This window comes from Onychostoma macrolepis, chromosome 06 (assembly GCF_012432095.1).
Source record: "Onychostoma macrolepis isolate SWU-2019 chromosome 06, ASM1243209v1, whole genome shotgun sequence".
Taxonomy (NCBI): domain Eukaryota; kingdom Metazoa; phylum Chordata; class Actinopteri; order Cypriniformes; family Cyprinidae; genus Onychostoma; species Onychostoma macrolepis.
The window spans coordinates 10,856,282-10,873,163 of NC_081160.1; the positions used below are offsets into that span (position 1 = coordinate 10,856,282).

At 37.2% G+C, this 16,882-nt stretch overlaps 2 protein-coding genes across 5 annotated transcripts in view; one reads left to right on the plus strand and one right to left on the minus strand.

The window, feature by feature from the left end:
• The window catches only part of igfbp2a (insulin-like growth factor binding protein 2a), a 35,512-nt gene extending 32,616 nt beyond the window's left edge, over window positions 1-2,896 (minus strand). Inside the window, exon 1 of the mRNA XM_058779519.1 lies at window positions 2,367-2,896. Within this exon, the coding sequence (XP_058635502.1) occupies window positions 2,367-2,727 (361 nt within the window). The 5' untranslated portion in view covers window positions 2,728-2,896. The remainder of the gene's footprint in view (window positions 1-2,366) is intronic.
• Window positions 2,897-5,018: 2,122 nt separating this feature from the next.
• The window catches only part of stk11ip (serine/threonine kinase 11 interacting protein), a 37,246-nt gene continuing 25,382 nt past the window's right edge, over window positions 5,019-16,882 (plus strand). For 3 of the 4 annotated variants that reach the window (XM_058778746.1, XM_058778748.1, XM_058778749.1), the window contains exons 1-16: window positions 5,019-5,196; window positions 5,695-5,762; window positions 6,149-6,351; window positions 6,597-6,671; window positions 6,772-6,867; window positions 6,964-7,071; window positions 7,163-7,234; window positions 7,710-7,839; window positions 8,205-8,308; window positions 8,603-8,692; window positions 9,060-9,101; window positions 10,751-10,921; window positions 11,077-11,158; window positions 11,243-11,689; window positions 12,695-12,897; window positions 12,987-13,097. In XM_058778746.1, coding sequence (XP_058634729.1) covers window positions 5,696-5,762; window positions 6,149-6,351; window positions 6,597-6,671; window positions 6,772-6,867; window positions 6,964-7,071; window positions 7,163-7,234; window positions 7,710-7,839; window positions 8,205-8,308; window positions 8,603-8,692; window positions 9,060-9,101; window positions 10,751-10,921; window positions 11,077-11,158; window positions 11,243-11,689; window positions 12,695-12,897; window positions 12,987-13,097 — 2,001 coding nt within the window. In that variant the 5' untranslated portion in view covers window positions 5,019-5,196; window position 5,695. Of the gene's footprint in view, window positions 5,197-5,238; window positions 5,310-5,694; window positions 5,763-6,148; window positions 6,352-6,596; window positions 6,672-6,771; window positions 6,868-6,963; window positions 7,072-7,162; window positions 7,235-7,709; window positions 7,840-8,204; window positions 8,309-8,602; window positions 8,693-9,059; window positions 9,102-10,750; window positions 10,922-11,076; window positions 11,159-11,242; window positions 11,690-12,694; window positions 12,898-12,986; window positions 13,098-16,882 lie in introns of those variants that run through there. The other variant, XM_058778747.1, reaches the window with a different exon arrangement.

A 16,882-nucleotide genomic window follows, 5' to 3' on the forward strand; every position in this document is an offset into this window, starting at 1 on the left:
AGTATATTGCTACAACTGTGCTCTTTTTCCAATCTTATTCAAAAAAGGGGGTACAGTTGGGCCTTTGGTCTATTTGATCTCATTTTCCTCTATAATTTAATATAAAATTGTATATATTTTCTTATATTGTGATTGAGGTAATGAGAAACTGTCACATATTTTGACACAAAAAAACAATACTGTTTATGATGTTTTTGCTTTGTTCAAGATTATTAAATCCATAGTTTTAGTAAGTGTCAAACAGGTGAAAGGATAGTATTTGGGATAAGAAAAAATCATACATACAATACTTCATAGCCTACTTATAATGCTAAAATTACTTCATACATTTAAACATTATAAAACTACTATCTAGACACCACCAATCGACCTTAATCATGGTAGACGGCATACTGAATTCTACATGGATGAAAAAGAGGCTGTGAAGGATATTACAGACTTGAATAACTGTAGGTCTAATATTATGTGTATTTTTCAAAACTCACTTTTTCAATTTTTAACTGAAAAGTTTTTAGGAAAGATGTTCAATTAGATAAATATTAAATAAAAGTACAATCCATTAAAGACACTGTACTTCTTCCATCACATCCTCTTGATTGGTCTTCCGCAGACCTGTTGAGGAGCCCTTTTATATAGCATCTAACAAACTAGTGTAGTCTAAAAACTTATATTCTGTTTAGAAGCACTTGGGACTGCTCCGTCTGGCTTCATCATCAATATTCATGATCAAAAGTTCTAAATTTTTTAAAACCATGGAGCCAAAAACAGACTACTCAACTGAACTGTACCTGTACTTTTAATAGATGACCAAGCACCAAAAGTGCCAAGTGCTGGAGCCCCCTTTAAAATAATAATAATAATAACAACAATAATAACAATTAGGCTATTATTATTATTATTATTATTATTTTCCTCCCTAAAAGTGTTTGAGAGACCATAAATCACAGAGCCCTGATCCCAAATCCAACTAACTATGCAGGTATACTGGCTATGCTATGTCGTATACATACATAGCCTATATCTGTCCAACACTAGGTGGGGCTACAATAATTAAATTTACAGTTTTTTTTCCGCCAACTTAGTATGTCTATAAGATCTACAGAATAGGCTACACACTCTAACCAAATCGATTCACAGACCTAAATCTAAACGACAGGACGTTTTGCTCAGTTTATGTAGTCTAGATTCCGCCAATGAGGGTGGTACATCCACTTTTATATGTTTTTTGTTTTGTTTTTGTTTGTTTTTCTGGTGCAAGCTGTGCTAACCTTACCAGTCCCGCCTGCATTTCGTTCGACTTTTATTTATTTATTGGTTTGATCTTTAAAAGTTTTTGTATTGTTTTGAACTCAAAACTTAATCCCATAAACAGCCTATGTCATAGCCTATGTATTTCCTTATGCAATTGCGTATAGCCTAACTGAATGCAGTACCCTAAGTGATCAATTATTAAGACAACGCACTTTAAAAAAATAAATAAAATAAATATTTTTAGCGTAGCCTACTACCGTAACGTTTTTACTGGACCCATGGCTACCCAATTAAAATTTCCTTAAGGCGCCACTGTTTGTTCTTGGTCGAGACCCGTCCTCCTGTGTTACTTGTTCAGACCCATCCTCTCTCTCTCTCTCTCGCTCTCTCAGACACACACACACACACACACACACACACACACTGATAAATTTACTGCAGGAAAGGGTCAAAGCGCAAAATCCGTCTTGCTATCACTGTTGCATTCCATTTACTCCCTATTCTCCAGAAAACGCTTTATTTTTATTTTATTTTTCACCTAATGTTCACTTTCAGAGAGATAAAACATTTATAAACATAGACTTGGCTGCTACAACAGGTGCCTATTTAACAGGCTGTTAAAATATTTAGGCTAAAATATGTAGAGTAGGCTATAACACGAAGGACTGATATCGAGCTCCAAACAATTAATCAAGTCTTTTATCGATGACTGCTGATAAATTACCACTGTACTGCAGTATCGACAAAACACGGAATTGAAAAGTTTTGTGAAAAGATACTTTTTGTTTCATTAATTTTGTCAAAGCATAAAAATTGTGTTTTATTAAATAGGCTATTTGTATTTTTTCATACGATGCGTTATTAAAATAAATCTAAGAAAATGCCTTCTGTGTCTATTAGGCTACATAATAATATGTGAATAAAAATAATCAAATACGAAACACCTTTATAAGCCTATTAGTTCCAAGAAATCATCTGATGTTTTATCATTGTTATAACTGGAATAAACAAATCATGCAAATCCCTTAGTTATAGCTCTGTGACTTTATATAGTAGCCTAGGTTACTGCAACAAATCATGAATTAAATCACTTATAAACCCTTTAAATCACTTACCGCTAACTTCCCGAGGCTCTGCGCTTCCAGTGGGCTCAGTGTCCACTTTACGTCCACATTTCCCGAGCCCTTGAACCAGCTGCTCCAGGGGCAACTCCGAATCCGGCTTGGGATAACATCGCAGACCACTGGAGCATCTCGGTGTGTAAACGCCGCACAGCTCGCCCTCTTGCCGGGCACACACTGGACAGCAGCCGCAGCCAGGCTCGCGAACAATCTCCGCGCACGTCTCCGTGAGCATCGGGCAAGCCGCCTGGCGCTCCGCAGTGCAGCTCGGACAACGGAACACCATTTCGGTGCGAGCGGCGCCGTGAAAAGTCACCAGTGCCAGCAGCAAGCTGCAACTCCCGTAGAACAGCATCGTATCCACGATGTAGAAACTCTGCGAATCGGAGCACTAACTTCTGCAGGTAAGAAGGAAAGGTAAGAAGTGTGCGCGGGCAGGTGAAGGCTAACTGGGGTTGCTGAGGGCTCCTATCAGTGTTCATATGCCGCTGACATCATAGGAGATGACAGGCGGGCTGCAGCTTTGTCAAACAAATCCTCAAAAGGGCTACAGTGCCAGCGCCTTGGGTTTGTGTTTCTGTTAGGCCTGGGTCCTGCCTCAATTTCAGAACAGATATTTTAAAATAAATATTTTAATCGAGACGTTTTAATGTGCAATTTTAACAGTCATTTAATAAAAGTGCTTATATAGCCTACATCAGCTGGAGTCCTACTTGGCTCCAAAAGACATTGAGAGAATTCCTGAGCTAGGCTAAACCAGCAGGGTCTTGATAAATTAAATGGCTTAATTAAATTAAATTCTTGAAATACAAGTGGAATTTAAGTTATTAAAGTTATTTATTTGTTTTCATGTCCCTGTCCTCCCACAACAAGGCACCCGCTGCACAAATTGCACTTATAGTTAGCAACATAATATGTGCAAAACTGGTCATGTTTATCGAATGCGTTATGTATAATGCAAATGATTTAATTTTGAAGATAATGATTAGGGAGGCAGTGGTGAGTGAAGTGTCCCTCACTGTCTGTTCGGTCTGGGCTGTAGTATGGCTTAGCAACACTAATATAATGAATAATCAAATAAGCAAACTATGCTGTGTCCTTGTAGTCATGGATAGAGTCTCTGCATATATTAAAATTAAATGCCAGTGCTGTGCCTTCATGTATTTAGGACTAGCCTACAAGCTGAATGTTGTTGTAATCTCTCAGTTGCCTATTGATTACAGGGGCCAGAAGTCGAGGTATCATGCTTACCAACCAAACAACCATTAACCCGTCCAGAGCAAAGCCCACACTCTGTTCCCCTCTGAGACTAATCGTTGTTTATTTAAGGGTACAGAAATAGCTGCTCCATGTGAGATGCACCTATAGCTGCAGCGGTTGTCGAAAAGATATAAATGAGGATTATTTTTCTTTGTGGGTGCCCTCTGATTTTATGGCATTTTATGTATTTGTGGTTGGCAGGCTTCCTTTTCGCCTTGGAGATTTTGATGGAGAAAGGGGACTTTTGAAATGCCAGGTCATGTGGGTGTCTTGATGAAGCAGGAGTGTTTATGCAGAACCTCATGTGTCATTTAAAAAAAAAAAAAAAGAACCAGCTGTAGACCCACAGGCTCATAACCCATGTCTGTGTACCCAGAGTTTTTACAGCGTCTGGGTTTCTGTAGGATTTTGAGGGCTATAAACCACAGTATCACTAGTTGGTTAAGTGCAGTTTTCCATCAAGGACATTTCTGAGTAAACAAGTGAGATAAATTACACTAATGCCCTGAGGAACCTCCATACAGCATACTGCACTGTGGAAATTAGTTAAAGAAACTTTTCATATTCCCAAGATACAAGGCATGTAGAATCAGTGATTATTATTATTATTATTATTATTTTATTGATTTAACCAGGTTCCACAGTTTTGTAGAAACATTTATGCTTGTAGTCAGAGTCTGCAAAATTCAGGGGGGGAAAAAATCCTTTAAAATATTAAAAGTCAGATATAATAAAAGGGATAATGTTTGGCTTGGTTTAAATCAGTTTCCCAAAGAGAGAGATTAACTGTATGTGGCTAACGGATTTTTGTTTGTATCTAATAAACCGTAGGCCTATCGATCTAATTAATATTATCTTATGAAGATAATATTTAAATATATGTATATTTGAATATGTGTGACTGTATATTAAAATGCATATTTTACAATAATTACTAAAGTGTGTACTTTGGAATATTGTTTAGCCTACTGAGGTTTAGTGTTTGATTTCCAAGAAAAGCAGAGTGGATGTTTAGTCAATGTGGACATAAGACAAGAGAGAACAAACATATTTGCACATATTACATGTCTACCATAAAAACAGCAGTTACACAATCGTGTTGGTAAGGCATGTAGATTTTGCTGTGTTTGCACTTTAAGCTATTGTAAAAATGGACATGTGAAGATAATCAATGAGATTAGAGCTTTGACTGTGATATCCAGCAGTGGGGGCAAACAAACACAGAAAAAGTATATTTTTATTAATAAACAAATATTCACAGTTTAAGTCTTAAGGGATAGTTTATTTAACATACCCAGGCCATTAAACAGCGCACCTTCAAAATACAAGTTCTTTCTGTTTGTTCACGTGAAAGACGCAGGAGGGCGCGCTTAGTTAAATATTCGCCTGTTTGGCGTCTTCGAGCCGCCGTAGCTTTAAGAAACAAGATCATATGACGGCTATCAGGATGTCAACAAATGTAAAAGGGAATTAAACTGAACTAATGCCATGAATCCCAATACCAGTTCAAAACCGAGTATAACGTTATTTGGGGCAACTGGTCACGTGTTTCTTGAAGCATAAGGTATGTTTTAGCGCATTTCGTATGAACCGATATTGACCAACACAACTGTTGGAGCGTCGGTTAGGAAGAGTTATCAGTGTTGATTGATCGATTAACAAGATTAAAATAACAGTGTAGGTACATTGAAAATTGACATATCTGGAGCTTGTCTGGATACCTGAATTTTTGTGATCATATCTTTTATAGTGATAAAAATAATTAACATGCTTTTTTTCACAGTTGGCTTACAATTCACAAATAGGAAGAGATGACACTCGGCTTGCATGTATTTATAGTTGAGGAACAGTGTGAGGAATGTTTGGTTGTGAAATCCAACCCTCTTTTCTGCTACATGTAATTTTACAAGTCTGTTTTATTACCCAAATTAATGTGCTGTCTTTATAGCAATGATCAATATATGCTTTATGTATATTCAGATTGAAATAATTGTTATTTTTCTTGCAGTAATTTGGAAAATTTCTGTTAATATAATATGTTAATATGTTTCACCCTTCTTAGGATGTCATCCACTCAGGCCGGTCAGTCAACGGTTGTACACAGACTTGCCACATTACTGCGAAATAATGGTATAGAATCAGTATTTAAATTTTGTCATTGTTAATTTCAGCAGTTGCACCAGGCCCAGTTCCAGGCCAAAAAAAAAAAAAAAGCACACAGCAAAAAAATGTTACAAAGACATTGTCCACAGTCACTCATCTAGATGTTTGCAAGGTTTGGAGTAGGGAGTAGGATTCAAGTTGACAATTGAATGCTATTCTCTTTATGCTGAAGTCATGGAGACAAAGCAATGTAATCCATATTTACAACTGCAAATTTGGACACTGCTATGCAAGATAATGTTTGCATGTTGACAGAGATAGAGTCAATAAAATCTGAGAGTGTTTTTGCATTTGTTTGAGGATGCTTAGCAGGCTCAAGCATTGCATTAGGTTCTTGTTGGTCTCTGTTTTAGGTGAATCTATACTGGATGGTTCCAGTACTCTCACTCTGCAAGTGGGATGTTTACAGCACCTGACACAACTTTTCGAAAGGCACCTTCTCTCACGAACACATCAGCATGGTTTTCTGGCCCTGCCGTCCCACCCAGCAGACACTGCCTCCCTGCTGGAAGTCCAGTTCCTTTTTGACATGCTGCAGAAGACAGTATCACTCAAGGTACTGAAGGTTCTGATGGTACTTCAATGTGTCTATGACAGTACGAACTTATAAGGAGTACAGCTTAATTTTGATAGACGAAAGAAAAATGTATTCCATGTTAATTAGTAGTACCACATTTTTTGTATACCTTCCTTAATTCAGATTTCTAACTTCAGATAGGTGTCTTGACTAATCCTTATTACACTGATCCAATACACTAAGCTGTTGTTGCAATGATCTGATCATATATGTTTGTAAAACAGCTTGTTAATCCACCTGGTGTGAAACTACAGTATGTTGTGAAAATCTTCCCTTTCAAGTCCCTCAAAAACTTAGAGGTATTTCAGAACAAACTAACCAAATTCATTCAATTATGTTTGTTGCTTTATTTTGCCTTATTGTCCTAAATGTTGCTTTTTGTTTGATTATCTTATTTAGCTCAAGCGTATTCCTCCTCATTGTCTGGAGGGTCTTAGAGGAGTGTATTCTCAGCTGGAAGTCTTCACTTGCTCAAAAGGTGTCAGCTCTCTAGAGGTAATTTTTGCACCAACAAGCATTGGCACTGTGACTATAAATTTAACCATGTTTGCATACAGAATGTAATTGTATGTGTATGTGTGTGTTTAATAGGAGCTTCTCTCTCTGTGTGGAGGTGATCTCAGCTCAGCTTTACCCTGGTTAGAACTTCATACCCTTAATTTCAGTTACAATTCCATCTCCTGTCTTGACGAGTCACTAGTAAGAATCTCCTGTTTTAAACATATGAAATAGGTGAAATAGAGTAACAGAAATTGGAATCTGCATGTAACAATTTTCTAAATTGTTTTAGAGTCTGCTAAACGTCCTGAAGTGGCTTGACTTGAGCCACAACAAGATCCAAGATTGTGCTGAATTTTTGAAGGTAGGTTGCTTTTGTTCTTGCTTGTTGTTGTTGTTTTTTTTGTCATGACCAGTACTAGACAGATTTTTTTTTTCTTCTCACATTTCTTTGTCAATTTTCTTCATGATTTTGAGGGAAAATCTGTGGATGTGTGAAAAAAAAAAAAATGATATGGTAATATAAATGGAGTTCTACATGCTTAGTGGTAACTGAATGTATAATCAAATTAGCCAAAATAATAAACAATCATGCAAGGGGTGGTGGATGGGTAGTCTTTAAAAAGGGGTAAATTTGACACAATAAGAATAGTGTGAATTTATTTCTTCCTTTTCTGTCTAAGAAGGGCTACCATTGCACACCTAATACAAATTCTCATGCATGATGTCACAATTAGTGGGCAGTGCCCTGTTACATGGTTCAGGGGCCCCCTAGATTTGTGGTATATTAAATGTTAGGACAGAGTGGATTTATTCATACCTTTTCTGTCTCCATGAAGCCTATTACTGAACTGGAGCATCTGAATTTAGCCTATAATAACCTCCAGAGAGCACCAGTGCTAGGCCTCAGTGCCCAAGCCAAACTCACAACCTTGATCCTTAGAAACAATGAACTGGAAACTATCAATGGTAAGTTTTTTTTTGTTTGTTTGTTTGATTTTGTTCAAACTTTATCACCCTTAAATGTTGAATTTATTTTAAGCTTTCTTATTTGACACACATGGTGGCTTTTTAATTTTTGAGAACAGTTAGAAAGAAATTACTTGAAACAAAAATTGAAAAATTAAGAGAATGCTATCTGAGTATTAGCACATCATTTGACAACAGTCTTTTTTGTGTATTGTTTAAAATGGTGTTTAATATTATATTCAATGCATATTTTAACACAATTTTGTATTTAACATCTACCTTACTTTATATGTGATGCAACAAACTGTGATTTAGTTTACTAAAATAAAGGTTAATCTAACCTAAATGAATTATCATAAATGCAGGGGTGGAGCAATTGTCATCACTTCAGTCTCTTGACCTGGCTTATAACCTTCTTATGGAGCATTCTCAGTTGGCACCTCTGTCCCTCCTTCATAATCTCAATACAGTAAGAAAAACGCACCTTGTCCAAGTAATGCTTGGCTTAAACTGCTTGTTTCAATTATAGGAAAGTGATTATCTTCAATCTCAGATTTTAGTCTTAGCATTTTTATGATGCAAAAGCTACAAATTTGGGCTTGATGATGATCATAATGACACATTTGAATACCACGCTTTCTAGCTCAGCCAACTGGATCTTATAATCACAATATTAATATTTTCTTCTGAAGAATGTGATGTATCCAATTTTCGTTTTTCTTCTCCTATATACCACTTTGACTGTTTTCTGATCTCTTTACAGTTAACTTTGGAAGGAAACCCTTTGTATTTTCAGAAGACGCACAGGGTATCGACTATCCAACACCTCTCTCCACGAGCTGCTTGCCAAGGGGTGAGTCTTTCTCTGTTTACAAACAACTATAAACAGTGCACATCCTCATAGTTATTATTTTAATTGGTCCTCATGTTAAAGCTTTATATGCAGTATGATCAGTTTATCTGACGTGGCATCCAAAAATCTGAAGCAGTCTCTGAATTGCTACAATGAATGTTTAAATTAGCAACTATAGTATATCTAAATGCTCATCATTGATTGTATTCATGTTTACCATAGCAACCACAGGGAGGTGCCAGTGCCCACTTTTTTCTGATGTCATTCTTAAAAGTAATAATGAGATATTTGCTTGTAGACCTTTCTCGCTGTTCTGCAGATGTTTTAGAGTTGTAAGCTGATGTTTTGATGTCTGCTTGCGTTTCAGCTCCAGCTGGATGGAACCCCTCTGTCCCAGTCTGATCTGCTGGTGGGTATCAAATGTTACTTCATGTGCCATCTCAGGTCATTCCACCCTCCTTGTTTCTCATGCTGTATTGTGGGAGGCAAATCTTCTTTTAATCTACAGTAGAATAGTGGGCAACAAAGTGCTTTACTTCCTCTGACCGAATGGAGATTTTAAACTTCAAATGGCTGCAGGCATGGCCCAACAATCACTACAAGACATTCAGTGTTTAGTAAATGTTTAACCACATGACAGCTGATGAAAAAATATTAAATGAGTCACGTTTAACAATGAATCAGAAATGTTTAATGAGTCATGTGACAACTAATTTAAAATTTAGATAGATATATTTATTTTTATTTATTTTTTAATCTTCCACTGATATGAAAACCGTTTTAAGGGAGTCTGTATTTTATTATAGTAACACTCAAACAGCTCATTTAAAAACCAAAGGGTGTAGCAGGTGTGAAAGAAGTAGGCACACTAAGTTTTCCTGTCGAAAAACAAAACACGTTTATGCCTGTTGGTCAAAGTTGCTTCATAATATATTAACATCGCATTCCAGCTGAGTTCCAGCTGCACATTTTCTATACTTTTTCCCACATTAACATAGAAATGGGATTTAGAACAGCTTCATGTCCTTAAATAGCGACAAAGACTTGAAAACAGTTTGCAAGGATAGGACTGTTACAAATTGCTTATTTTTTTCAGGATTGTTGGCATCAGCAAAATTCAAGGTCCCTTCTGTTGAAATGAAACCATTTACATGAAATTCATGTGTTCAGTGGCAAAAGACACTGATCCTTACTGATTGTTGTGTTTGACTGAGAAGCACTTCTGAAAAGCAAAAAATTACTCTCAACACCTTGCAAAAAAAAAAAACAATTTGGTGTCCATGGCATCAGCACTCTTATGACACATGACTTAGCAAAAATGAAATGTGGGTGCTTTGTGTGAGAATTCTTAAATTTGCTGTGTGACTGTGTCTTCACGTTTTCTCTCTCTCTCTCAATGATGTTTCACTGACTGCATGTGATTGTGACACCGAGTGTTCATACAGTATAATGAATTTTTTTTTTTTGTTCAAAATAACAGGCTAAATAATTTTTTGTTTTTCAAATGTCTTGCAGGCCAGCTCAGACCATGGTTTGGGACATGCTATCTAACATAAAAAGCATGGGGGGAAAACCCCCATCAATCTAGCATGAATGGATATGTTAATATAATGAGATTGTCACTTATTTTGACAGTCTCACAAGATATTCAATTCATTGTAATAAACTGTGGTGAATAATAGAGAAAACAAATATTTTAAATAATGTAAAAAATAACTACTTTTAATTTCCAAAAATATTTAGCCATGTTGGACAAATACTGTATCTGTTAGCTTGATTACAAGAAATTTTTATTACAAATAATGCCCAAGAGGTAACTTTATTTGGACTCATGGTGGAAAGATGTTAATGAACTCGTTCCATTTTCACACAATAGTGTGAAACTCAACCTTTAAACCTGTCACCCAGGTTAAGAAACAAAAATGTTTCTATTTATGAGAAATATAATCTTTTTATATATTTTTTTTAAGATTTAATTTAAGGTCAGTATTTATTGGTACGATCTTGTGACATTTAATTATTATTATTATTATTTTTATTTATTTATTTTTTTCACAGATCTTACCTAAACCCGGACAGCTGGTTGGTCAGATGTCCCACACTTCTCAACAAGTTTCTATGGCACCTGACCAAGGAGGGCAGGAAGTGTCCAGTGGAGGTGGGGACATGACTGACAGTCTGACTGTAAGCATATCAGGAGTGACCAGAGTTCGAAAGAGGAAACACGGAGTAAGTACATGTCCAAAATCTAGCCAAAAGTTTTTGTGGTACACAGTTAAACTAAATGAACATGATTGTTGATGATGCGAAGCCACCATAAAAATTTTAGTAAGATCTGATTCATGACATGAATCATGACAAGTGCAAATTTGTGCCATTTGCAGAACAAGGTAAAGGTGAGGAGAGCCAGTATTTCAGAGCCCAGTGACACAGACCATGATGTCAGAGTGCAGTCTGCTTTACGAGGTGATGAAAATGAGTTAAGTGAGCTTCTGTGTTTATTAAGCATATGTGTTACGCTTCTCATGTGAAATGTTTGATTCTCTTCAGATATTGTCCTCCCCCATAAGGAGGATATTGAGAGAATGGACAGTTTTCGAGAGCAGTTAGGAGAGGACTGGCTACGCTACCAGCATCACCTTGATGATACTCCAGTCAACCCAGCTTTCCCAGTAGTGGACATTGTAACCATTAAAGTGAACACCAACGGCCGCTGTACACCCCCATCCCCCCTGCTTAAGACTAACACACCTCCAACCAGTCTGGAATTGCTCCCCCCTCCACTACTGTCCTCTGAACTGAAAGAGGAAGAGGACAAAGAAGAGTTGGAGAGCACAGACCTACAGCCTGAGACAGAGTCCACCTTGCAGTGCACAGGCCATAGCCCCCCAAACACTGAATCTACTCTTGAGACGAGTCTAGGAAACACTCCGGCTACAACTGAGGCCTACTCTGACCCAAAACCACCACCAGAGGAAGATGATGATGATAGAGGAGGTCTGTCTGTTCTATCCTAGGGATACATTGATATTGATAACTATACTTTATCTACTGATATTTTAACTGTGATGGTACCTTCCACACCATTGGTTTTCACTAATGCATATGGGGCTATTTTCATGGTAGTGTGGCTTTTCTATTTACATTATATCACTGCATAGTTTTCATTTATTTATTTTATGTATGCTGTTGTTTGAAAGTTTTGGGTTGGTAAGATATTTAATGATTTTGAAAGAAGTCTCTTATGCTCACCAAGGCTGCATTTATTTGATCACAAATACAGTAAAATATTATTTACATTTTAAAATAACGGTTTTCTATTTTGGAATATAATCTATTCCTTTGGCAAAGCTGAATTTGCAGCAGCCATTACTCCAGTCATTCTTATATGCTGATTTGGTGCTTAAGTAACATTACTTTTTTATTATCAGTGTTGAAAACAGTTGTGCTGCTTAATATTTTTGTAGCAACTGTGAATTTTTTCATGATTTTTTGAAGAATAGGAGTTGAAAAGAACAGCATTTATTTGAAATGGGTATATTCTGTAACATGCATCCTTGCTGAATAAAAGCTTTTATTAAAAAAAACTAAACAAAACATGCTTATCCAAAACTTTTGAACAGCAGTGTACCCAAGCATATTGTCCTCTTAAGTAAATTGTAGTTGGCTACTTTTTTGTTTGTTTTCGTTAGCTTGACTGTTGTTTAACTACTTCAAATGTGCAAGCTACACTTTTAAAGTAGCTTCTTCAACTCCGATTACCATACACAGTAACACCAGCTGTGGAACAAAAATGTGCTAGACCAAACATTTGTATCTACTTCATTTGTGCAAATATTGGTTTATGTATTTTATGTATTTAATGCTAAAAAGATTGGTTCTGGCACTCGTCTAAAAAATATTGATGCATCTCTATTTCTTCATGATTTAGAAAAAAAATGTTTTATTGTCCTATAACCTGTCTAGTTTGTGTCTAGAACTCTTTTTCACTTTGTTTAAAAGTGGACCTGTGCAGACCAATGCTGGTGGGGCTGCTCTTAGAGGACGTGGAGAGAGATCAGAAAAGGGCCTCTGAACCACTTTTCCTACGAGTGCGGCAGGGTCACCTGCTGGAGGTTGACATGCACCAGGGGTGTGTTAAAACGCGAGTGGAACTAGATAGTCTGCAGGATGTCATCGCCACTGAGGCCACCTGCACAGTGGAGGTCAGATGACATATTTTCTGTTCATAAGTATCTATAAGATGATTTAGCATCTTTGTCTCGGTTTCACACTCTCTTTTTAAATTTTATAGAAGATGGAGATGACTCACCCAGCCCTGCAGCTCCACTTCCGGTACATTAGCCGCGAAAGACGTAAACGTTGTTACATAATGTTGGATGACAAGCCACAGGAAGCTTTACAGGTCAGGAGGATCATTCATCATTAGACAATCAGATATGATCAACTATTGCTTGGGATATAATCCTAAAATGACAACAGATATTACAAATAGGGGTGCACCGATCCACAAGTATTTAGTATAAATAAAATTTCTGATTTAAAAAAAAAAAAAGAATTAGCGTTTTAGTGCAAATTGAATTGTTGATATTAAAAATTCATGACCCACAAAGTAAATCTGCTTGCAAAGGTATATAATTGAATAATTTAGAAAATTCAGTGACAGATATCAGTAATACACTGAACAAAATTATAAACGCAACACTTTTGTTTTTGCCCCCATTTTTCATGAGCTGAACTCAAAGATCTAAGACTTTTTCTATGTACACAAAAGGCCTATTTCTCTCAAATATTGTTCACAAATCTGTCTAAATCTGTGTTAGTGAGCACTTCTCCTTTGCCGAAATACTCCATCCACCACACAGGTGTGGTATATCAAGATGCTGATTAGACAGCATTATTATTGCACAGGTGTGCCTTAGGCTGGCCACAATAAAAGGCCACTCTAAAATGTGAATTTTTACTGTATTGGGAGGGTCCAGGGGACCGAAAACCTACACAAAGTGCTACACATCTCCTCCTCTAGAGTTGATCAGGTTGTTAATTGTGGCCTGTGGAATGTTGCTCCACTCCATGGCTATGCAAAGTTGCTGGATATTGGCAGGAACTGGAACACGCTGTCGTATACACCAATCCAGAGCATCCCAAACATGCTCAATGGGTGACATGTCCGGTGAGTATGTTGGCCATGCAAGAACTGGGATGTTTTCAGCTTCCAGGAATTGTGTACAGATCCTTGCAACATGGGGCCGTGCATTATCATGCTGCAACATGAGGTGATGGTCGTGGATGAATGGCACGACAATGGGCCTCAGGATCTCGTCACGGTATCTCTGTGCATTAAAAATGCCATCAATAAAATGCACCTGTGTTCGTTGTCCATAACATACGCCTGCCCATACCATAACCCCACTGCCACCATGGGCCACTCGATCCACAACGTTGACATCAGCAAACCACTCACCCACACGACGCCATACATGCTGTCTGCCATCTGCCCTGTACAGTGAAAACCGGGATTCATCCGTGAAGAGAACACCTCTCCAAAGTGCCAGACGCCATCGAATGTGAGCATTTGCCCACTCAAGTCGGTTACGACGACGAACTGCAGTCAGGTCGAGACCCCGATGAGGACGACAAGCATGCAGATGAGCTTCCCTGAGACAGTTTCTGACAGTTTGTGCAGAAATTCTTTGGTTATACAAACCGATTGTTGCAGAAGCTGTCTGGGTGGCTGGTCTCAGACGATCTTGGAAGTGAAGATGCTGGATGTGGAGGTCCTGGGCTGGTGTGGTTACACGTGGTCTGCGGTTGTGAAACCGGTTGGATGTACTGCCAAATTCTCTGAAACGCCTTTGGAGACGGCTTATGGTAGAGAAATGAACATTCAATTCACGGGCAACGGCTCTGGTGGACATTCCTGCAGTCAGCATGCCAACTGCACGCTCCCTCAAAACTTGCGACATCTGTGGCATTGTGCTGTGTGATAAAACTGCACATTTTAGACTGGCCTTTTATTGTGGCAAGCCTAAGGCACACCTGTGCAATAATCATGCTGTCTAATCAGCATCTTGATATGCCACACCTGTGAGGTGGATGGAGTATCTCGACAAAGGAGAAGTGCTCTCTAACACAGATTTAGACATATTTGTGAACAATATTTGAGAGAAATAGGCCTTTTGTGTACATAGAAAAAGTCTTAGATCTTTGAGTTCAGCTCATGAAAAATGGGGGCAAAAACAAAAGTGTTGCATTTATAATATTGTTCAGTGTAGTTTTTGCTAATAGAAATTAAATATTTGATATCAAGAATTTCATTTCTGCTATTTATGTCATTTTTTGATATATCAAACATATAATTTGTGTGTTTACTAGTGGAAATGTCCCTGATATAAAGAATGCTAGAGACAAAGAAGGATTCGCCATCAAGTGCAACATTTGTAGTCTAATGACATTAAGGAAAAATTATAGTTTCTATTTTGTGGCGGAATTATCTATTATGTGTTTGATGTGACTTTAATCATGATCCTCAGACAGTTTGGGGCAATATAGGCAGTTTGTGCGCTTATTTACAATTAGTGATCGACCAATATTGATTTTTTTTTATTTTTATTATTAATACCGATACCAATTATTTGCATGTTTATGTGCCCGATAACCGATATTTATTTACTGTTATGAAGTCCATACTTCACTTTGGTTTTTCCTTCTTTCAGTCATCTTAAAAAAAAAAAAAAAAAGGTTAAATTCTTTCATGTTTTAACATTTAACATTTAACATTTTATTTATAAAAAGAATCAGTGGCAACACTGATATTAACAATAAGCAAAATAAATGTAGAATGTCTAATGTTTTCAAATGGAGAAAATAAATAAAGGACAGGAGTCATAACTTCATTTTAAACTACAGTTTTAGGTTTATAAGCCGTTTAAAAGGCTAAAGAGTAAAGAATAATTCACTGGATAATGTTAATTCACTGAATTATATTCTCTGGAATATTGAAATATAACAAACAAAACATTGTGTTTTATTGCATTTCTCAACTAGTATGTTATATCAGAATTATTAATGTTTTTGTCATTCTAGATTATGAAATGCCTGCTGTCAGTGCGGTTTATCTATGCATTTACACAGAACTATAGCCTACTCAAATTGTGATCGCTCGCGGAGATGATAATTAATTTCCATAGAGATGTATTTATTTAGATGTGTATTAGGGGTTGCACCAACTAATTGACTAGTCGACTTTAATGCTCTGCCATGACGCTTTAAGCTTGACGTTGACTAGTCGCTGGTCCTATAGAGGGTGCAACAATATAAGAAATCTCTGAAGGACTTCCACATTTACGCTCCGTTTCCAAGCAGTTAAAATGACAATAAATGCATACTCTAGCGCTCCACAAGACATGTGTGATTATATTACTGGATGCTCGAAATTGAACGGGAGAATGCACATTAAACAGCTTATAGTACAGGTCAGTTAATCGCCATTCTAATATAATGCGCTGCTGCTCTGAAACGCACACACATAGGCATTACTGACGTCATCAGCGACTAGTCGACTTCGAATCGACTTTCATCACATAAAAGTCGACTTTAAAAAATCAGAAGTCGTTCAACCCCTAATGTGTATTAGCAAAATAATGGTTATATAGTAAATGTTAATATAATTTAGCGTGTTTTAAACAAGTGAATCTTGTTAAAAGTTACATGCGGTGGCCGTGCTGGAGCATTTCCTGAGCATCAACCCACTGAGTGAACAGCAAAATGAAAGCGGCTTCACGAGACTAATAATGAGCATACAGCAGAGAGAGAATTTTTTTTTTCCCAACAAGCGCTCATTCATGGCTGCATATTATTTAATTCAGGCAAAGTTATGTCTTTATTGGGACAGACTGACGGATTATCTTAAGTGACTCTGTGAGTTTGTCTCTATTTCTTAGAGCCAAGCTGCATAAACTGCATATCAGGCATTTATGTAATACATTTAATTTGTGCATTAATGGCTGTTATGTTAAATAAAGTTTACTAACTACAGCAAATCAAGTACCTGTGCACGCCGTTGTTGTTGTCTCGTCTCCCCTCAGACGCGTTGGCGATCCTGCGGGCAATTCTCAAAACACCCACAAGATGGTGGCATTTATCGGTGAATCCGATATTACAAAGCCGATATCCGATTATGGTAAAATG